The following is a 23001-nucleotide window of genomic DNA, read 5'->3' on the forward strand; positions in this document are numbered from 1 at the left end:
TACTAGGAAGCATCACACCTTGATGCGGTTGGTCTACAGCAGCACCCTGGGTGCCAATCCTGTCAGCTATAAACAGGAAGCAGAAGCTCGCTAAAATTGGATAATAGGAGATTGGAAATATGTTGACTGGTCTGATGAGTCGATTTCTGCCACCACATTTGGATGGATGAGGTCAGATTTTGGCATAAACAATGTGAAATCATGGATCCAACCTGCTGTGTGCCAACTGTTCAGACTGGTATCTGGGGTGTAATGGGTTGGGGAATATTTCCTTGGCACTGTTTGGGCCACTTAGTACCAACTGAGCATCTTTTAAGCACCACAGCCTACTATTCAGTATTGTTTTTGACCATGTCATCCCTTCCTGACCATAGTATACCGATCTTCCGTCTACTTCCAACAATGTTTCCAGCACCCTGTTGAATCATTGCCATTAGGAATTGAGGCAGTTCTGAGGACAAAAGAGGGTCCATCTTGATATTATTGAGGCATACATGATAAAGTGTCCAGTCAGTGCAGTTTGACATTTTTAGAAATGGACTCATTCTCCTTATTATTGGAAGTAAGATGAGGACATGATGCTGCTAGCTGGGGCTCCATGGTCTCAAATATTACAGCTAGAAGAAACCACGCCTTCTGTTTCCTCCTAATTTCGTTTCTTTAGGCTAAACTGAGATAACAGCTACACATGTTAACTTTGCATTTGCCTTAAAAATATGAAGTGGTATAGATTTTCTTGTCTAACAAAATAAACATCTATGATGTGAGCCTAGGGGCAAACAGACATGTCCCCTTATGGCTGGAGAATATGATCTGTAGCTCAGGGCACTTTTCTAAAAACACACTGCTTCATTTATGATATTGAATGACCCATTTTACTCTCACCAAAAATTGCTGTGATTTGGATATTACGCTTGGCCATATTGCAAGTCCAATTAGTTATTCAGCCCCAATTTGCACCATTTCATCTTTGTTTGTTCACAGTGACGAGGTTCATTCAGGTCTTTGAACATCACAGAGAAACAACAGTATGCAGGAAAAGGCCAACGAGTAAAGAAGGTTGCTTGTGGTTAAAACATGCACCACAGCGACCCAAGCAAAGAGGCTGATAAAGGTGGAAGTGGTGAAGAGGCCAGGCGTGATGACACCAGTTGAGTTAACAGGTAAATGGGAAAACAGAGAGTGACAGACACGGTTCCTCTACCTGAGCACCTCGGAGAGCGAGGAGTCGCTGTCATCCGACCTGGAGGCAGAAGAGGAGCAAGGAGAGGGAGGGGAGGGACGGGAAGAGGAAAGGGTTAAACACGATAAGGGAAGACAGAAGGGTTACTGGCAGCAAAGGGTTAAAGGAAGGAGTGACTACAGGAAGGGTTTAGATATAAAGCAGTGAGCAAACTGGCAGGAAAGCTCAGTCAACAATAAAGCTTATTCAGTGATTAACAGTCAAGTTTACAGTGAAACATGTTTCCTCGGAAAGGTAATCACTGAACAGGCTGTATTTTTTGACCAGTGTCTGAATATGTTTTCCTTGGTCAAGAATGTTTACTGTAGACACACCTGCACAAAAGGGACTGGACTCGCATTTAGGGCTAATATGAAAGGTTACAAGTTAAAGAAAAATAGAAATAGACATTTTGAGAAATGCACCTTTGCTTTCTTGTCAATAATAAATAATATTGATGATAATGCAATTTCTGTTTGTTTAGGTAGCATTCAGCATAGCATTAAGACTGGAAACTGCGTTAAGCAACTAACCTTGTGCAAAGGTCTGCATCTGCATATGTATGTTTTTAGTGAACTAAAATGTCTTTTTTTCCACTCACACTTAAACTCAAACAGTTTTAAGTGTTAAGGTTTAAGCTTTAGATGTCCTGATAGGCAGATTTTGTTGGCTTTAGACAGAATCTGTGTGGATGCCCCTACTTGTTTTCAGTCTTCATGCTAAGCTTAACTATATTAAGAACCTCATATTCTGTGTACAGAAAACACTTTGAATTTATTCTTCTGATCTAGGCAACTTTCAGCAAGAAAACAAATATATGCATTTTGCAAATGTCAAACAATTCATTTTGGAAAAAGCAGAAAAAGGTTACTGAAAGAAAAGGGGTCGTAGTCAAGGAAGATGCACTGAAGCCAAGACCGTGCTACACAGAGGTCAAACCTCACATTATAATTTCTACACTACACTTCTGCCCTCTATGACTCTGATGATGTCAGCGTCCACCCACACATCTCCATTTTCCAATCATAATCAAAGACTTAATGAAAAGCAAAGAGGACTAACTAATTGAATGAGTGAAAATAAAGTCAACTGGAAGATAAGGATATCAGTCAAATTCACAGGCGAGTCCACTCAATGCTGTTGAGGGAAAGAGGTACACCCATACCACCACACTAGCTCAATGGGAAGAGCTGGTATGTGTCTAACAGTGCAATGAAAGTGTTATTATATTGTAAATATTTTATAACCTCTGGTTTGTCACCATGAGAGCCCGTGCTTCACACTCTGAGAATGGTATGATGAAAAAATGGCTCTGGTTTGGCGGGAGGGAACAAGAGTGTTAAAAGATAATGGAAACGCCTTCATTTCTTGGTATTTACTGCCGCCATGGTGTTGGCTATTAGCATATAGATTTCTGACTCTCAAGACAAAAGCCTTTTAAAATTTGTTGGTTTTGGAGGATGCAAATGTCATGGGAAGATTAAAATAGGATCTGGAATCCAAAGCCTCTTCATCTGACAGGGTACAAGGAAATTTTGCTTGAAATTCATATTGCTCTTTTTTTAATTTTTTTAAATCAATGTCAAATGCTCAATCCCATTCTCATAGGAAACCAGTCTGATCAAATATGAAATAGACAAGAAAGAGCCACAATGCATGCACAGTCACAATCTCACTTTAATTATTTATTTAGGTTTTGTGGACTTGTAAAGATGTACTTGTGAACATCACTATCTTCTTCCTTTGCATAGCACACATCCTCTCATTTTACACCCAATTAAACAGAATTCATACAGATAATTTCCAGTAGTTGTCTAATTATTTTTCAATAAATTTGCTTAATTTGGCTGTGGATATATGCGTGACATGAATAAGGAGGAAGTTTTGAGCCAGTTTCCATATTGTTATGACAATGAAAACAAATGAAAATAAATTATAGTTAAAATGATGAACCTGGGGTAAAAAAAAAACAAAACAAAACGCTGTGTTCCACTTATCACTTCAGTTATTACTTGCATCAAAACCCCACAAAGGGCAAATGTCAAAATTATGTTTAGTCATGATTCATCATGTTCCAATTAAAATTAACAATGTAAAAATAAAAAAATCTGTATCCCACAAACCATCAGCAAAGAAGCTACTCGATCATCGACAGAAACAATTCAACTTTTAATCTAGAATGACCTGCTCCATGCACACTGCAGACCCAACGCAACAAAGAAAGTGGGAGGCTGTTCAGTTGTTTCTTGAGAGGAAGAGGTGTACTTAGCATCTCTATCCAAATAACAACACTGTTCACTGATAAGTGCCGTTTCTCTTCCACAGAACGATTCCTAGAACATATTACCGGTGCTTGGCCCTGACTTCAGGTGTCACAAAGTTTAAAAATGAATGTTGTCTCAGCACATGTAAGGCACAAATGTGGAAAATAAAAGTCTCATATTCAGTAATAACACAATATTTCCTGGTGCCACTGAGAACAAGGGAAATAACAATGCCTCCCTTTTGTAAAAACAAAATGATCGTCACATTAATTATACAATTCTTGAAGTCATTGATTTATCGATCCATCAAAGATCCTTCCCCATCCCTAATAAACACCCCACTGTCAGCCTGAGTCAATTCAAAATGGCTACCAGTGATAGCAGCTGCATGGGAAGATGACAAGAGCCAACTCATTTACCTACCCCTGCTCCAGATAATGAGGACCTGCAGACTCCAAATGCACAACACATACAAATATTGACACACGCACATGCAAACAAGACACTCTTACTCACACACGCAAATTCATTTTACCCAGCATCCTTGCTACAAATTGGGGGTCAATAAAGCTTAAAATGCGTTGGTGAATAATAAAGATTACAAAACAAACAACCAAACAAACAACTTAACAGCAAAGCCAAACACTGACTGAAATTAACTGCTGACATTTGTCAGAGCCGAAAGCTGGAATTGACTGGGAGCAAAGAAAGGAAAAGGTTGGTTTCTCATACCAGATTCAGCGCCTTATTAGCCTACCTATTAACATGAATCTCGTATCCACATTGCATCTCCATTTGGTGAGGCAAAACACTGTTAATTGCTTTACCTTTACAAATGTTAACAGTATAAACTTACCACAAACTACAGCCTCAGAAACTACACTAAACCTACTATTAGCAAAACAAAAAAATTATCGTGAAATATATTGCTTCTCCATTATTGCCTTACATTAAATTTTATTGACTTTTACTATTTGAGCTGAATCCTTCATTTGCATTTGTTTCCTTGTAACTGCTACGTATAGATTGAAAACAGTGCAGTGCTTGTTGATATCGCTGCTAAATACAATGAGTTGCCTTTGATTTTGTCTCAGATGATTAGCTCTCTAATGCCTCTTGAGAGCACTTAACACCTGGGTTTTGTGAATGCCCTCCTCCAAACAAAAAAAAAAGAGGATATATATTATTTCCAAAAGAAAAGTCCTTTTGAACACTGTAAGGGTGGGATTCATCTGAAGATTAACAGATGGACAAGCACTTTTGTGAGAGTCTACAGTACAGACAAAACACCTTTCCTCTCAAAAGGCCTGACCTTGACTTTCAGTCCATCAAAAGGACCAGTGAGGACCTTAAACAATGGAAGAGGATAGAATAAAAGAAAAGAACGGTTCAAAGTACTACTGAACTTTTTAGATGAATGTATGTGGATAAAAGTACAAAACAAGTGTGTTTTCATCTACGTCTGTCCAAGAATGTACTCACTTGTCCAGAGCAGAGCCTTGGGTTTGGTTACTGGTGAGCCTTGAGAATACATTGCGGTCATTTCTAGTCCTCAGAGGAGGAGAAGAGGGGGGAGTATATCCATCAGTGGGCCTGATAAGGGAAGGTGAGGGAGGTTAGAAAATAGGAGTGAAGGGCAGAGTTAGAAAAACTTGGGAGTAAATCATTTTATAAATACAAAAAATTAATTGATCTAAAAAATAGCTTGATTTTAAGCAATACATGTACCTGTAGGCACGGTCATATGATTTCCTCCTTGTTATGGGGGAGGTGTCATAACCCCGAGACTGCCTGGGACTGACACACACAAACAAACACACACAAGAAATCTAAGCAGGCTCCCAAGGCAGTGTATATGTGATGAACATGGAAGGATGACATCTATCAATGCAAACTGTTAGGAATCTATATATTCTATGTCTATGAGACAAGGGTATTCTACAATTTGATGCCATTTCTACCAAACTAAAATAGTTGACAGACTCACTTCTTTTAATATCAAATCACACACAAGCTGGCTTTCCATCCTAAAAGGACCAATGCAAATTTCACTGACTTCTCCCTGAAGCAGTTTTTATAACTAAAAAAAGGCCTCTGGCAGGTTTCCAGTGGTTACCATCTCAGAAATATGCAGGAGGAAATACAGGCCCTTCATATCCAATATTAGGAAAAAACACAAAAAATGATTCTCTCTGGTTGGGATATTCGTGACACACCACAAGGTGTTTACTGATGGTCATGCCATTCTGTTTTTGTAAATATGTTTTATGTTTAGTTGCTAATTTTTCAGCACTTAAGCAAAATAAATGTTTGGTTATCAGGAGGACTTTATATTGTGCTCTCTAATTAAAGTATACTGACTGTGGAACTATGATCCCTAACCAGGGGTACTTCAGGGTACATCTGCATAATTTGAGATAATACTGACTAAAATATTGCCACATGTTTAATGAAGTGTAATACCTGAACACTACATGTTAAATTTCCTAAAGACTAGTTTGCTGTTAAATATACTCTTGCATTTTTATATATGTATTTATATATATATATATATATATATATATATATATATACATTAAAAAAGACAGAAAGAGAGAGAGCGAGAGCTGATGAACATTTGCAAAACTAAAACATAGCCAAAAGTAATGTATTTTTCATTGTGAGCTTGAAGGGTTGATAACTAGCTAAAAGTAACTGATACTTAATTGTTCTGTAATTGTAAATAAGGCTCAGAGCATAGCCAAAATTTAAGGAATTTATTAATACCAAAGAGTAGTAGAAAATAAATGGTTGACATACTCGTCTTAGAGTAAGGTTAGAGTAAGGGTTATGGTGGTGGTAAAGAAGATTTGGAGCTCATCTGATAGGACTGTGGACGTATGAAAAAAAGGATGGGAAGCTCTGCAGAGTGCTCCACCCTCCACAACACTGCAGTAATCATTACTGCAGTAATCCACTTGTGGGGTGTTGCTATAATTCAACATTGCAAGAGGCAAGCCTCTCAATAACTCCCCTTCCACAGTAACACATAAGGATAACTGTGGCCATCTTCATCTCATTAACTTTTCTTTTACCTCTATAGGTCAAATCTTCATAACTTACAAGGTGTGCCCTCTGACAGGTAGGCTGATGGTGCGTGATGCCCGGTCTCTGTGGTAAGGGTCTCGTAAGGCTAGGCTGAGACCCAGACTTCCTGTCATAAGACTTAGGCCATCCTCCTGGATGTCAGTCAGAGAGGCTAGAGATTTGGTGATGTGTTGCTGCTTGCTGCCTGATGAGGGGTCCAGGATGGGGCCCAAATACTCTGCTGACACCGCCTTCATCTGAGCTGACAGACGAGGCTCCATCTGGGTAAAAATATGCACTTGTTTTACAAAGGACAATAGAGGGGAGATTGAAATGAAAAAGGAGGAGGACAGTAGGACAGGAAAATTGGCACATAAAATAAAGGTAAAGGTTGAATTTGACTAAGGTACAAGAGGAATTTAAGACACAGCCTGAAAAAGGCATTCAGCAGGGAGAGGGGCAAAATGAATGTGAAAAGCAGTAAAACAAATGAGCAAGAAAAAATTAAAAGAACCATTGTGGAGTAAAAAAAATCTGGATTGAAAAAAAAAATCTGAAAAACATTACAAAAAGGAGAGAACACAGTGTGAATGGCAATATAAAATGGAATGGTGTCATAGCAGTTATCTTTCATTTTTAGCATTTGCTTATACTGCCACCTCATGGCTTCACAAAGGAATAGCTCTAATTAACTGGGGTGTGCCCTATGCATTAAGAGCAGAAATTTGGACAAGCTTCCCAACAAACACTTCACTAAAACAGGAACATCATTTGACAACATGTCTGGCCATCGTGATTCCTGGATGTCTGGCAGGTTTGGGAATTGCAAAATATAGTATTTAATCTGCCTGATGTTCTGACAACAAAAGAACTAAAGCTATTCTGAGAAGAAATGCCGGTCATGTTTCAATCTAGTTTTAAGGATACTGGACACAAAAAACATTAAGATGTTTTGGATGCAATGTATATATTTCTGTCAAAAACACAAACCAGTTGTACCTTTATTTTGAAATCGTCTTGGCTGTTGGATTCTTTCATTTGCGATGCACTGCCGACAGAGAGAAAGGAAAAGTCAGGGAAGTATGTGTGAACAGATATGAGAAGAGGAATACTTATGTTTCAGATGAAATTTGAAATACCAAGTCAAAATAAAAATAAAAAAAAAACAACAAGAACAAGAAGAATACAACACTGTAGCAAACATTAAAAAAAAATAAGATGGATGTCATCCATCTAGGATGTGTGAGAGAGCCGACTGTAGTCTCACCTGCCGTCAGAGGCTTGGCTGAACTCAGACGGCTCCTCATCTGTGCTAGTGTAACCATTTTCTGGAAGCACAAAAATAAAACAAATCAAAACATGAGACAGCAAGAGGAAAAGACAAAACAAGTAAATGATTGAAAATGACAAATTTAGAAATATATTACAAATTTGAATTTAAAATTTTGAAATAAATGTATATGTATATGTCTGAATGATGTCTGGAAGCAAGTATATCAACACAAACAGGAGGAGAAAGAGGAAAAGAAACACACAAAAACCAGTCCTCACCCTGCTGTACATTGTGGATGAGAGCCTGGAGTTCAGGGATGTATTCAGCCTTTTCTCTCAGGGCATCAAGGATCATGTGATTGTGGGATGAGCCAATTACATCTGTCTGTCTCAGCTGGCCCTCCAACAGTCTGATCTGAGCCTCCTTTTGAGCCACCTGTAAGCTCTACACACCCAAACAAAATGGCCAAACGTGGTGAAAAATTATGTCACAGCAATGTATAACTAATCTTTCAGAATGGAACACCACAAAAAGAAATAAGACAAATTTAGATTACTTCATTTTTAAAGGCCTGCAAAAGGACTGGAGTGTAAGCAGATGGACCATATGGACTATCAGCTCAAATCCCAGTGTGCCAGTGGAGCAGTGTTCGCTTGCTCCACAAGTCTTTTTCACGTGGCTGGTCCCGTCAGATATATGGGCATTACATAAACTAAGAAGCCATTGCCTTTATTGTGAATTTGTGGCATAATAGCCAGTTTAGTGAGCTGGCTGATTGCAAACACTGCAGTGGATTGTACCATAGCAGTAATATGTTGGTGAATGCATCTATGTAGATAATTTTGTTTGGCTCTCATGCACACTGGATAACTTTATTCTGGTGTACTTCTTGTTGGGTGTTTAGACCCTTTTACTAGATTTCCTGACAGTTATCTAGATATCATTTACATAATAACCTGTTTTGCATCAAGAGACACACCCTTAACACCAACATGCAGTACATTGATACACCACAAGATGGCATCACAGCCATTACACAGTGCATGTGCTTCTCTGTGTCTTACCACTTAACACTGAGTTCAGCACTTCGCAACAAATCCCTAATACGCCATATTTAATGGTAACAGAGGGTCTGTTCTCTGTTCAGTCACCTTGTCTATGGAAGCCTTCAGAAAGTGGTCTAGCAGGTGGCGCGCTTCAGCCAGTGAGCAGGAGCTGATCACTACCGAGGTGTCTACAGAGTCCAGCTCATCCTGCAGGAACATGTAAAGCAAGATGTCACTTGAGGCCACCTGATACTCCTAACACCAGGACGGCAAATAAACAAAGAGCTGTGTCACTGTACCTTTGTCTCCTCTATCTGTACAATTGTGGCCTGGCAGTCAGACAGGCTGTCATTGATGTAGTCTATATTGGCATTCAACACCTCAATCTCATCATTAATTTCCTGAAGGAGGCGGTCCTCTGCTTCTGGCCCCTCCCCTTCTGCCATCAGTACCTCTCTTTTATGTGAAAGAGCTTCTTGCTGTGCTGTTAGCTCCTCACGCTTCTGTCTCAACAAAACATAGACACATACAAAGAAAAAAAATGGATTTTACACTTACGTATCCCTTGTCCCTGACTTCAGTTTCAGGTATCACCTACTAAGTAACCTCTAAAACCAAATCAGTGTGTACAACAATTATTTTAATGGCCATGGCTACTGCTGACCATCTAAATGTATGTGGGACTTAGCCAACTGTGTCAAAGCACATTTAAGATAAATTTCCTTTAACCTGATATACACTACCAGTCACGCATAACATTCGCACCTTAATAAGACGGTCCATATCAGCTTCCACATTAGCAATGGTCATCCTCTGCATGACAATGTCCATAATGCGACGCTCAAGGGTTTGCCACTTCTGACGGGCTGACTTAGAGAAGCTGCTGGGTCTACCTGCTGCTCCAACGCTGCCCAGGCCTGCAGGCTTCCTCTGCAGCTTCTTCCTGCTGCTGAAGGGAAAGAGAGAGATGATGTGAGATGGAAGGAGCCACTACTCCCACTTCACCTGTAGACATTCAACTTCATCATATAAAAAAACAAAAAATTGTTATTTCCTGACTTCATACACTATAATTATATAATGCATAAAAAGCCATTTATGAAATTTAATTATTTCTAAATTCCAAGTACTTAACTTCTATGCCAGTTAAACCTATATACATGTATCCTAGCCCATCTTACCCAATGACCCTGGTTCCATCCATGCTCCCCTCGTTCTCTCCCAGGTATCCCATCGCATTGTTCTTGTTGTTCCACTGTCTCACAAGCCCACTCACGGTCCTCGCAGTCTCGGGTTCAGAGCAGCTGGCTGTAGTGCTGGCTGATAACTCAGCTCCAGAGTCTGGAGCCGAAGGAGTCTGGTTCCAGCGGGCCACTCTCCCGGCCACACGGTCTGACATAGGTTTGGCAAGGCGCCGCAGGGCCGTCACCTCCTGGGTCTTCCTGCGCAGCACCAGCTCCTGCTGTCGCTTCTGAGACTCCAGTGCACGAATCTGGTACTGATGAGACAGAAGAGCAAGACAGAGACTTTTCTTTAATATGTTGATTTAAGTATACTTCAATACTTTCAATGAGTAGGCTGACACACAGATGAATGCCTCGCTGCAGTTATACACATACATATTACATATGTGACATCCATCACAGCGGCAAAACAACCAATTTTATTCATTTAAATTTACCAATTTTTTTATTGGTGTGTGTATTTATATGGATCTGAAATACCAGAGGAAGTATGTACTTGTGTGTGCTAAATAAATAAATCCCAGATGCTGACTGACCTCCTGCCGTCTCTGCTCCTTCTTGAGCTGAGCAATCTCACGGTTCCTCTTGGCTTCCACCATCCTTCTCCTCTGTTGCTCCTCTTTCATTTGCTTCATCAGTGCCACCTGGAAACAGCACTAATCTAGTAAACTGCACTCTTGCTAAGAAAGGTCAGACATGTTCACACTCAAACTCTCACATGTTTGTTTCACCTTGACTTTCTTCATCTCATTGACCTCAGCCTGGAGTTTCTTCAGCTCCCGTTCATACCTCCCTTGATTTTTGAGGAGACGTGCATGCTCCTTCTGTGCTGCTTGAAGCTTCAAGAGGTCACGGTTCATCTCCTTAAGACGTTTCTCGTATTCCTGCTTGATCCGGTTAGCCTTCTCCTCTGTGTAGTTCTCCATGGACACTGTTAAGCCACATAGTAATGTTAATGCCGCATTAATATTATTAATATAGCACTTTTTACTTTTTTAAACTGTTGTGTTTTCATCTTCAGAAACATTCTGTAAACTAAAAAAAATCCAACGGTGCTCACTGAGGTTCTGCAGTACACGGTCTCTCTCTAGCTGAGTGTCTCTGATCTTGTTCTGCAGCAGGATGAGCTTTTCCTCATACTGCAGCTTCAACATCAGGAGCCTCCGCTGGCTGTTCTCCAGCTCGTCTATCAGCTTCTGTTTGATCTCAATTTCACAGGTCAGGTCAGCCAGATCTGCCTGGAAGTTAGCTGCAGATAGAAGGCAAAGGTCAGAAAAACATTTTACATTTTAATTTAGTGTGTATCTGCCGTGTGCTTTACTAACATAATTGTATATTAAGAAAAACATTTAAAATGATTTGTCACATATGTGTCTGTTTTTAATTGTTACTTTAGGCCTTCTTTTCCTTTTAGAAGGTTTATAAAAGGTGGCCCAACTATAAGAAATAAAATACAATATTCTGACGAAAAAAAACAGGATGTCAATGGTGAAAAGACCAGGTCCTTTTTTGTAGTAGCTGTTAAAAACAGACCTTTTTCATCTGAGTCTGAGTCTGAATCCACCAGGCTCTCATCGCTATCAAACTCGTCCTCCTCCCTGCCCTCCTCCTCATCCTCCACCTCATCTTCATCGCAACCACTCTCTTCCTGCAGCGGAGACATAATGTCCTGTACAAACACACAAACATATGTATGTGTATGTATATATATATATGTATATACACACACACACAAATAAACACAGACATTAGATTATAATCTGAAAGTTTCAGGTCTGAAATTTAGTGTAGACAAACTTTGCCCATTACCTCGATGTAATTGTCATCCGAATCGATCTCACCATTCTGTCCATTTTCTCCATTCTGCCCACTCTCCCCATTCTCATGAGTGTGCAGCTTCACTCGTTTCTTTAGACCTTTCTCTAGCTCAGGACTGCAAGGGAATCAAATTATGTTGGTCAAACAGGGATAGAAAAAGAAATGAAGAAAACACTTGTAACATTTTTTTTAGTATGGTTCTAAATATGTATCAGCTACAGTATTTTAAATTATTTTTGTCCATTGCTCTATAGAAGCACTTTGTCTCCTTTATTTGGCACCCTCTCAACTTCCACCATTAGGGCACTGGATATGTTGACAAGTGATGTGCTTGCAGTAAAACCAGCCCTTTAAAGTCATTAGAAAGTCTTATTCAACCCTTCAACCTTCATCTCTTTTAGCTTTTTACGCTTTACTATCAGCTTTGTTCTTTGTTTCTTGCTGCCTCTTTCACAACCATCCTGCCTATTTCCCATTCCATCTTCTTTTGTCTGCATCCCATTAAACTTCAATTAGTCTTTAAGGCTGTATCCTCTTCCCTCTGAAGACTCGCTGACTGACTAAATAAGAGCTTTTTGTGTCCAAGCTAGTGTTACTGGCACTGGCTACATCCCAAGTCTTTTCAAAAGTTCTACGTCCCAAAGCCTTTATCTCTTTGAGATGTGCCTCTTAAGGTGGAGACAAGCAATAAAGAGCAAAGTGTATATATTTATATAGTTCATTAACTCAGGATTAAAGTGAGAAACAAGTTACGTAAATGTGAGATGTTTAGTGATATGAAGATTATAAAGATGAAGATAGTTCCCTGAATTTCTGTGAAACTTATGCTGTGATTTGGTTTCTATTGCAAGGACTTTGTGGAGTTATTAAAAAAAAAAAAGACAATAAGAGAGCCTTTCTCTCACCTCATTCTCCTCTGCCTCCTCTCCTTCTTCTTAAGCCTCTCGATGTCTAGTTTGGCTCGGCGTAACACATCTGTCATCTCAGCCTCCATGGACATGGGGGCAGGGGAGGAGCCAGGAGGGTGACCTGGGGCAGGGCTGAGAGTGGAGGGGAATGGTGAACGTGAGGAAAGCCGGGCTGCCTGCCGTCGCAGGGACTCATTCATGGCTTCACTCTCAAGGAGCTTGGTTCTGACACAGGAGGGAGAAAGAAAATATTGATTTTAAAAAGTTAGATTTTCTTTGTTCCTTTAACAAGCACACCTTTGAGACAAATTACACAATGAATTATTTTCACCAATGCCATCTACTTTGCAGTTTTAGCACTAAAGTCTATCCTGGTCTCATATGAACAGTCATAGAATTTCATTTGTAAATGCACTGATACATGTTGAAACTGAGGTTTGGTTATATCAGGTGATGGTGTAGGATTTTGAGCTCTTACCTAAGTTCTTCAACCTCTCGAATGTAGTTCTGGACTAGAGCCCCAATCTCCTCATTGCCCTCATCTAGAAGTCAAAGATAAAATTGACTCTGTAAACAGTGAACTCAAGACCAACAGTTCAAGCAGGGTGTTAAGACAGAAATATATACACATTTCTCTGACGTACTTGACTTGGTCAGCAGAGAGCTGACCTCATTGGCCAGCAGATGTGTCACTCGGGTGTTGAGGTGGTCAATGGTCTCCTGCATGGCCTTGACCCTGAGGCGCATCGTGTCATTTTCTCTCTGCAGCATGGCATTCTCCTGATACAGGTCACTGAACCCCTCTGAACCATCCTCACATGCTACACGCTTCCCCTGCATGGAGAAGAACAGTCCATTGTAGGGCCAAAACACAGAGGCCATGAGAGGAGATACAAACTGATCCTCACATACATTTGATGTTGCAGTCCAAGCAAACACAATGCTATTGTTTAAAATGATCTGTTGAGCTGTTGAGCGTGTGGCTCTTCAAGCAGCCATTGTTGTATTCTGGATGACTGAGCACAGAAAAAATGTTGTTGTGTAAGGCTTGAAACACACAATCTTTATCTAATCCAGTCACAGTTTGCAGACATCATTAACTTCACCAGTCCAACAAACCATAACTTCCAGACTCCAGTCACTTACATCCCTTATTACAACATCCAGGACAGCCCACAGTCATTTGTCACAGTCATACAGTCACTTCCTTTTGGTAACCGTGGTGACTTTCTTAACAGTATCAGAGGCTGACTAAATTGTTGCTTGATCCTTAAAGTCCACAAAGTCAAATATGATGAAAAAGAAGAAATTGTCTTTCATCATATTCCTCGGTTACTGTCAAAAAGTATGTGTTAGTTGATGTGCACATACAATTAAGCTACAGGTTTAAATTATCACTGCACTGAAGTGCGAAATGATGAGGTTGAACGAATTAATCTCCCTCATACTCGGGTTCTGTTTGAGGCTGAGTTTAAAAAGACATAAACAGATGTTTGTAGCAGTAATGATCTTTAATTTTATGAAGCCATAAGCTGCTGTCTCAGGCATGGTATCTGCTTTAACTTTAATACCATCCTGTCTTACAATTAAAGTTGCCTTTTTTCTTTTTGTGCTCAGTAGTTATTTTCAGTTTCATCCATCATGCCACTCCTCTCTTACAGACCAATTGCATCAGTTATACTGACAGCCATGTTAATTCTCCTCTTCAAGCTGCCACTTCTCAGTCCTCATCTTTTCTTCCCCTTTCATTTATCACCTTATCTTTTTCAGCCTTGTTTTTATTTTTTCAATTCTTTCTGCCTTTCTGATTTCCATCTCCTCCTCCGTATCTCACCGCCTTGTACTCCATGAGCTCCATCTGCAGTCTTGCAATCTCAGCACGTAGAGCGCTGATCTGCTGGCTGGTCTTGTCCTGGTTCACCACCACCTTGTTCTTGATGTTCCTGGCACGATTGGCATACTTCAGCGTGTTCAGTGTCTCCATAAAGTCCCGGTCCGATGGACTGACGCAGGCTATCATAACTGTGCGACTGGAGATGAAGGAACGATGGATTAGGTTGTAGGTTGTGCAAAAATGTCAATGTCTTGTTACAGCCACAAGAGTAACAGAAAAATATTTAATACTTGCTGCATTATTAGTAGATCATTCATTTCCAAGAAATGTCAGAAAAATTCTAAAACTGTCGATCATGATTTTACAGAGCATTAAGTTACTTGTTCAATGTCTTGTTTAATGTGACATGCAGAAAAAGGGGTTTGGGATGCACGCGTGTGTGTTCGTTTGTGTGGGTGTGGCTAAACCTGTTGCCTCCCAGTGAATCCTGCAACAAACGAGTGAGTTTGGAGTCTCTGTAGGGGACATGCCCTCCCTTCTTGGTTTGATCTCCCAAAGCACTGATCACGTTTCCCAGGGCCAGCTACAACACACACACACACACACACACACACACACACACACACACACACACAGAAACTGGTCCTAAATATATTGATATTCCGAAGAGCAGAATAGAGTTATGGATATAAGCACAGTGTTTAAGTACACAGGGGATAAAGTCACACACTGACTGTTTCATTATGACACATTTTCTATATGAATATTTGTCTGTCTCACCAGTCCACAGTTAATGGAAATTCCCTCACGGGCTCTCTCTCCAGTGGCTCCTGTTCGTTTGAGCCTCTCAGACCCAGCCAGGTCCACAAAGTGAAACTTGGCCATTAGCGTCTCGAACTCCGGCTGAGTGATGGGTCTGGAGTCCACACCATTTACTTCCCCACTCTCCCCTCCACCGTTCTGCTAATGGGGTCAGTCAAGAAAATAGCAACAATTACATCACTCTGAAAGCTGCTTCAACTGTACAACTGAATAATTTTTTCTTTTAATGCTTCTGACATATTTCATTATTTTCAGAAATACATACATTTGTTTCTGACATCCTGACAGATTTTTTTTTCACCTAAAACAGGTTGTTGGTTGAAATTTAAATAACATCCACCTCACCGTCCATCCTCAACTCCAATCCTCACCATTTGCAGTTGCTGGCAGACTCTCATCTGACAGAGGTGGATGGTGAAGATGGCGTGTGAGCGGGAACTTTGCGCATTCATCTGGGTGCTGGCGGTCGTGCGGGACAGAGCCCCAAGCTTCAGACACTGCAGCAGCTGCAACACAAAAACACACATATGTATATATAATGTATATAAACTAACCTCGCAAGGAAGCCAAACATCATACATGTGATGTCAAAATTTGTCTTGTGGGTTAAACAGCTCTGGTTGTTAGCATGTTGAAGCCTAGTCTCTATTATTATCCTAAAACTATTTGATCACATGGTCAAATAAATGGTCCTGTGAAGAGCTTTCTAAGGTGCTGGAGGTATTTGTTAGTTCAGAGCATTCACTTTTTCACAATTAATTCATGTAATTTAATGTAAAACAGAAACCCCATATTATTTTGAAATTCTACACAAGCTCTCTGAGCGTATAAAATCTGAAGCAGAATCAGAGATTGCACATATCTGTGAACATGATTTTTATGATTTTTTTCTTCAAAGTTTTCTTTTCTTTGACTTTAAACCAAAAACACTAACAGAAACAAACAAATTCAAATACACACTCACCTCTTCCTCTGAGTGTACCAGCCTGGAGGTGACCCCAGTGGTGTAGATGCTGCCACTGGCATCTTCATGGATCTTAATGTTGGACTTCCTGCTCCGACTCTCTGGATCTCTGGCTCCATCAAATAAGTCCAGGATCTCTTCATTATACAACTACAATAAATAATAGTCACCAATGCATTTTAGTAGACATGAATCATTTCACGAATTAAACATCCCAAATACAAAGGCAATATTCAGCTTTACGCACCATCATGACATAATCAATAAACTTAAAGATGTATGTACTGGTGCTGTGAACTGCTTTCACTTTCATCCTTTACGTAAATTCTATTGCATTTCCCACAGCGGTGGTGTATCTTATTTACACACAGCTCCCCTGTCTGTAAGTGACCTCTCACAAACCAATGAGGGTAAGGGCCACAGAGGTCAGCAGAAAGCTCAGCTGTTCCCACATACTGTTAACCACACACACACACACACACACACACACACACACCATCAACAAAGATAACCTTTTGACCTGAGGACCAACAAAGAATTGCATTAATAACAGAGAACAGGACAGACAGAAAAAGAAAGGACAAAAGGCAGAAAAAAGTTATTGTTATTACAAAATTATTATTCAACTGTTCACACCTCATGTATACATACATTAGATGCATGTATCCAATCATTACATACATTACATACACTCATTTCTCAAGAAGAATAACCCAACCTCTGGAGGAAATCATTTCTTGTCATATTATCTCATTGAGCCTATGCAAGCATCCCTCCCACACTCTTAACCATCCCCTACTGAACAGTGATGAGGAGTAATGTCAGAGGTAATGGCCAACATGAATTAGGTCCAACAAAGCACAAGCAGACATTCCTGCGCCATCTGTCATCAGGCTGTCACATCCAGTTGGGGGAATAGGGGGATGATCCCCTTGCCTCACTGTTTTGCCCCATCTGGTTAGAGTCAGTGTGGACCTATATCAGTCCTCTCTCTCTCTCTCTCTCTCTCTATGGGGCATGGGGGCTAGAATATTAATATTGGCTTGTGAAGCAAAATGATATTTCATCATGATTGTACATGTGCTGTACATCTATACATTTCCATATGTGAGCACTACCCACCTCTAGGAACTGTGCGCTGACTTTAAATTCAGGTGGCTGGGTGCCGGCTTCCTGTGCACGCATCCTCCTGCTCTGAATACCCTCAAACAGCTGGTGAACAGCGCGAGGGATGATACCCTGCTGTTGCTGACTCAGACCGACATCAAAGCCTGTCCCCATGGTGTAGGTCTTCCCTGAACCAGTCTGGAAGACATTTCATTTACCAAAAATGTTATTAAAAGTGTAAATTTATTGTATGATATGTATTTGACATGGTGCTGGTTGTGGAACCAAACTTCTAATTAATAGGATATAACATAAAAGATCTCTAGAAATAAATAAATAAATAAATAAAGAGTACAACGTAATTTCACAACAACTGTAAAAGCATTCAAACAGCCACCTAAAAAATATTAATAGCATACATTCTACTTTGTTGTATATATAATTGATAAAAACTTGTATCACAACCTACAACTGTGGTAAATTATGTTTTGGTGTTTAAGTTAGTTCTATTTCTTTATGTGAATCTTAAATCAGACATCAGTGTTCTTTTAGTTTATACAATAATGCAACAAAGAGTTTCTCCCTCCAGGCTTGGGACAAAAATTTAGGTTACTTCTTTTTAAAATGCATATAAATGAATATGAAATACTTCTGAATCACAACTACTATTACAATTAAATAAGTTTAATTGAATTTTTGTAATTAATTGATCACAAAAAATGGGGCCTGAGCCTCCCTGTCATACCTGACCATACGCAAACACAGTGGCGTTGTAGCCTTCAAAGCAGCCTTCGATGAGTTTGTACACACAGGCTTGATAGATGCAGTGCTGTTCTGAGTCGATGTCAAACACAAAGTCATAGGTAAAGGCCTTGTCCTTTCCCAGCAGAACTTGCGGCTCTCCAGGCGTGACCATTGTGCATACATGGCACCCCTCTATCTTCTCCTTGGCCATCTGAGGACGAATCCTGGGAGGAGACATCAGGACGGAAGAGAGACAGTGAATAGATATAACAATCATATAGTCATGATTTAAACATGTAAAATGAGTGTTGCCATCAACTCAGCAAAAAGGCCACTGAAATCTCACCTGAGGTATCTTAACGTATTCATGCAACATGTAGATCAAGCATGACAATGTGTCATGCAAGTTAAACATTTTCCAGGTCAACCTCATGATAAATTCACAAAGTGTACACAAGAACCACTGAGAATATGAATTCATATTATAAAGAGTTAATGGAAAGACATCCACATGTAGGTCAATACTTTGAAATAATACATCTATTCAATAAATGTGGCTTTTGAAAGCACCTCATTAATCTAGTCAACATTTAATCAGACATGGCTCTGGAATGATAATTATTTATAATTGTGATTTTTGCTTTTTCAACAACAATGGCATCTTTCACAGATTGTGAAACTGGGTCATATATTGTTGTGAACACTTCAAGAATACTTGAAGTGTTCACCTCAATAGATATGTGGCCTTGTCTTCCACTTATCACTGTCTTCCTACCGCATAACAAGACTCAAAATGGACTGTATTTTGTTTTTCAGAGAGGATCGAAATCATTTTTCTTCTTTGACAACTCGACATTACCCACAAAGCAGCTCTATTTAATTGACTCAGCTGTGTAAGGCTGGTAGCAGTTGTTGTAGCTATTTAGGAAGCTTCACTTCTTTATAACGTACACTATCAGTTTCTATGATTTTCCAGTCTTCAGCAACAACCAACATTCACTCAACTAATATCAATTGTAACAATTTATCATACAGCTAGTTTTTTCGTCTACTGATGCAAAAAGCTTTCTACAATATGGTACCTCTAAGACCTTTAAACACTTGGCTGGAGTTCTTCTTTTAACAGCATCAAATGAGCTTAGATTTATGGATATTATTAGCGTCTCTGCCACTGACACAAAACTTCTACTAAATAGCAAGGTTATTGTAGCCTTAGTAAAAATCTACATTCAACATTGAGGAATAAATAAAACAGCTGGCATGATTCATTCATTCAGTCTTGGGTGTATGCCAATTTACTATATCATTCAGAAAAGAGCAGTAAATTGAGCCCTATAAAATCCGGTTTATTTTTTCAAATTCCGTTCAAATTTTTCTTTTCTTTTTTTCTTTTTTGGGGAATTCCATTTCTAGCATTTTAAGGAAATTTAATCCTAAAACAGTGTGTGGTCGAGTCTGTCGTCTCTGGAGGGGTCCAGTCCCTGGTCTGGTCTGGTCGGGTCTAGAGTCTCTAAGGGGTTGGTCTCTCTTTTAGTCTGCTCTGATCTAGTCTGTAGTCCTTGGAGGGGTCCAGTCCCTGGTCTGGTCTGGTCTCTAGTCTCTGAGGGGGTCCAGTCTCTGGTCTAGTCTGTTCCGCCATCGTGCTTCTAAAGTCACCAAATACATTTACAACAGTTAACCTGGACATGTTCGGCTTCCCACACCGGGAATTGGCTGATTGATTGATTTCAGACCGCGATCTAATCAGCAAAATGCAAATAAGATATTCCCATGAGTAACAGATATCTTTAAGGAAAAGGAAGATCAACTCTAAGGACGAAGCCTATCCATCAACATCAGCCCATGCATTTGTGCTGTTGAGTCACAAAGACAGACAATGTGTACAAAATGGGCATAAAATGCACAGTTTAGAGAAAAACTAGTGCACTTTGAGCCACTGATGACAATAAGGCAGACTTTGGCTCCTCAGTCATTATAACAGCGGCTGCCAATGCTGCTGCACTGGACTCCGCTGGGCTTTCCACCCTGTCAGGTAGTTCACTGCAGTTAATTGCTTTTCGCCTGACATCCCAGTTGTAACATAATCCCAGATTAGGTGAGACCAAATGAAAGCAGCCGCATCCTTGAACTCACTGACAGAATGAGAGCCAAGCATTTAAATTTCGGATCATTTTGACTTGTTTGCAACAGTATAGAGAGTAGAGCAGATCAGTAGAGAGAGTACTGCAGGCAAGACGGATGACTGAGTAGTGGAGACGCAGCTGTTAGAGAAGGAACAGTCCAGTGTTGCTTAATCGTGAGAAAACTAACATAACGCAATGTACATTAAACAAAAGATATGTGGCACGGGCCCCTGTGTTAATCTTAGGCTTTCTGAGCTATAATGTGGACAATCACTTAAAGCTGTGGAAAAAGCCATGAGGCAGCAGTATTGGGTTGTGGGTTTACCGCTCCACATGTTAAAGCCCCCCCCTCCTCCGGTTCAATCTTCAGGGGATGCAAATCAACTCCCCCACACACTGACACCACAGGAGAAACTCCCTTTGGGATGCTACAACAAAGACACACAGACATACTGTAAAAGGCCCTACAAAGCCAGAGAAATCCCCATCAGCCACATGCAGCGGCTGCAGGGATAAGGGGCACACCACAAAGACACGCACAGTTCAAAACAAAACCTACTGTACTATCTTCACCACACACATGCCGCTTCTGTCAAAGGTGTATATTAGGAACCACACCCACCACAAACACTCGCAGTAATCCATGTAACACCGCGTTGTTAGTGCAACAGAAACATAAACACAGTGCTGACAACAGCGTGTTTTACTCCAGGTTTAAGCCGTGGAGGGCCTTCCAGGAAGTATTTAAAGACATAGGAAGAGTTCAAACTCACAGCTCGCACACACTAACTCCTGGCAGATGGTGTGACACCAAAAGCAGCTTGCAGACAAATGACACCCTTTTATGACTGGATGTGACCTTGACACTGAGGTTAATTTGCATAAAACTACCGGACAAATGCTATTCAAGCCAAATCTTATGAGTTGGATGTGGCAGAGGAGGACTGTGTTGCTTCTGCACAATGGACTTTGCGTGTGCGTGCGTGTCCAGCTGTATTCTGAAATCATTGGTGTTCTTCTTTTGGCCCTTTTTCTCTGTTTATACTCAATTCCCAATGTCTGTTGAGAGCAATATTTATGGGTCAGAAGTTTACAAGTATAACACTTGGCAGCAGGCATGGAAAGAGGGATAGAGAGAAATAAAGAAAGAAGCTTCTTTACAAAATGTAGATTACAATAAAAGACGGCAATGGTTCTGCTAATTTATTACACATTCATTTCATTGATTTATTCAGACACTCGGGCTTTGGCACATCACATTCCGTTCACATCACAAATTGTTCCTCCATTAAGATAATTAACTTTGTCTAACTTAAATTAAAACAAGAAAATCTAAGCAACACTTTCTGAATTGCGTCTTATCTTAGAGCCCTGCACAGACAACACCGAGTTCATTTTTCTTTCTCATGTCACATCAACTCTGACTGACACATAGTCTGTGCAGCCATATCTCTGCTGTTGGTGTCTGCCTGTGTTGACCAATATCCGACAGACTACAAACACTCTTGTTATTGTAAACACATGAATTCATTCAGCAGTGTGAGTTGGATTTTGTTTTATTTTTAAAGATTTGCATAGAGAGGAGTACAAGGTCATCTTGACAGCTTTGTTTTGGCTTATTTATATTTGTTTTGGCCTTTTTGTGTATTGCTTTTGTCATACCTTAAATTGTTCAATGACTCCACAGTTCTCACATATATAAACATGGGATGGTTACAGCTTCTCAAGTGTGAGGATTTACTGATGTCTTTAGGTTTTGGATTTAACCTTCAAGGGCCATTTTTCCTTATTTTCTCAGGTTATATCTTAACAGATTCATCCATCAGGCCAAAAATCATATCAGTGACATCAGAAGTTAAAAAATATATTTCTTCATGAAATAAGAATACACAAACATGTCTGCCACACATAAGCAAAGCAGAAAAAACAAAAAGAAGACAAAAACAGTCTCAGTGATCCACAGGAGGAAGAAATGGAACAGCTATAAATAATCGATCCACACACACACACACACACACACAAATAATCCCACTGCAGCTCAGCTGAAAGAACATTTAAGCCAGCTGCACCAACAAAAGAACTGATCTATAACATTGATTGGAGCAGCAAACATCTTTCACACACTCACTCACACAATCTATGCACACAGAGATCCACTCTTAGACCACACACACACACACACACACACACACACATGAAATAACAGCTATAAATAGTCCATACAACATGACTAAATGTCTGAGGCAGAGGGAGAAACACAGAGAAGCTTGATGTGGATCCCTGATGTGACAAATTAAAGCATCTATCACTTCTCATCTTTGCACACTAATAGGAAAGTGGTTTCAAATACACTGGGCACGCGCACACACACACACACACACACACACACACACACACACACACACACTTATGAAATCAATATACACTGATAAATGTGAGGTAAATACACGTCTTCACTCATTACCCTGAACCCAATTCTGCCAGACACACAAACAGAGGCAGTTAGAAAACTCATTATCCACAAGCTCTGAGGGGATTCACTTATTACAATAAATATCCAACACAG

At 40.1% G+C, this 23001-nt stretch overlaps 1 protein-coding gene across 2 annotated transcripts in view; it reads right to left on the bottom strand.

Moving 5' to 3' along the window:
* The window catches only part of kif21b (kinesin family member 21B), a 51203-nt gene that overhangs the window by 12659 nt on the left and 15543 nt on the right, over window positions 1-23001 (bottom strand). Inside the window, exons 2-27 of one of the 2 annotated variants that reach the window (XM_029501783.1) lie at window positions 18314-18536; window positions 17584-17766; window positions 16462-16611; window positions 15843-16003; window positions 15456-15591; window positions 15143-15258; window positions 14676-14871; window positions 13486-13675; window positions 13320-13383; window positions 12839-13066; window positions 11925-12048; window positions 11649-11784; window positions 11176-11364; window positions 10847-11046; window positions 10652-10759; window positions 10053-10369; window positions 9637-9814; window positions 9171-9374; window positions 8977-9078; window positions 8104-8269; window positions 7820-7880; window positions 7552-7600; window positions 6589-6833; window positions 5209-5283; window positions 4969-5079; window positions 1205-1243 (exon numbers count right to left, since the gene is read on the bottom strand). In XM_029501783.1, coding sequence (XP_029357643.1) covers window positions 1205-1243; window positions 4969-5079; window positions 5209-5283; window positions 6589-6833; window positions 7552-7600; window positions 7820-7880; window positions 8104-8269; window positions 8977-9078; window positions 9171-9374; window positions 9637-9814; window positions 10053-10369; window positions 10652-10759; window positions 10847-11046; window positions 11176-11364; window positions 11649-11784; window positions 11925-12048; window positions 12839-13066; window positions 13320-13383; window positions 13486-13675; window positions 14676-14871; window positions 15143-15258; window positions 15456-15591; window positions 15843-16003; window positions 16462-16611; window positions 17584-17766; window positions 18314-18536 — 3951 coding nt within the window. Of the gene's footprint in view, window positions 1-1204; window positions 1244-4968; window positions 5080-5208; window positions 5284-6588; window positions 6834-7551; window positions 7601-7819; window positions 7881-8103; window positions 8270-8976; window positions 9079-9170; window positions 9375-9636; window positions 9821-10052; window positions 10370-10651; window positions 10760-10846; window positions 11047-11175; window positions 11365-11648; window positions 11785-11924; window positions 12049-12838; window positions 13067-13319; window positions 13384-13485; window positions 13676-14675; window positions 14872-15142; window positions 15259-15455; window positions 15639-15842; window positions 16004-16461; window positions 16612-17583; window positions 17767-18313; window positions 18537-23001 lie in introns of both variants that reach the window. The other variant, XM_029501782.1, reaches the window with a different exon arrangement.

Source organism: Echeneis naucrates, chromosome 5 (genome assembly GCF_900963305.1).
Source record: "Echeneis naucrates chromosome 5, fEcheNa1.1, whole genome shotgun sequence".
Classification (NCBI taxonomy): Eukaryota; Metazoa; Chordata; class Actinopteri; order Carangiformes; family Echeneidae; genus Echeneis; species Echeneis naucrates.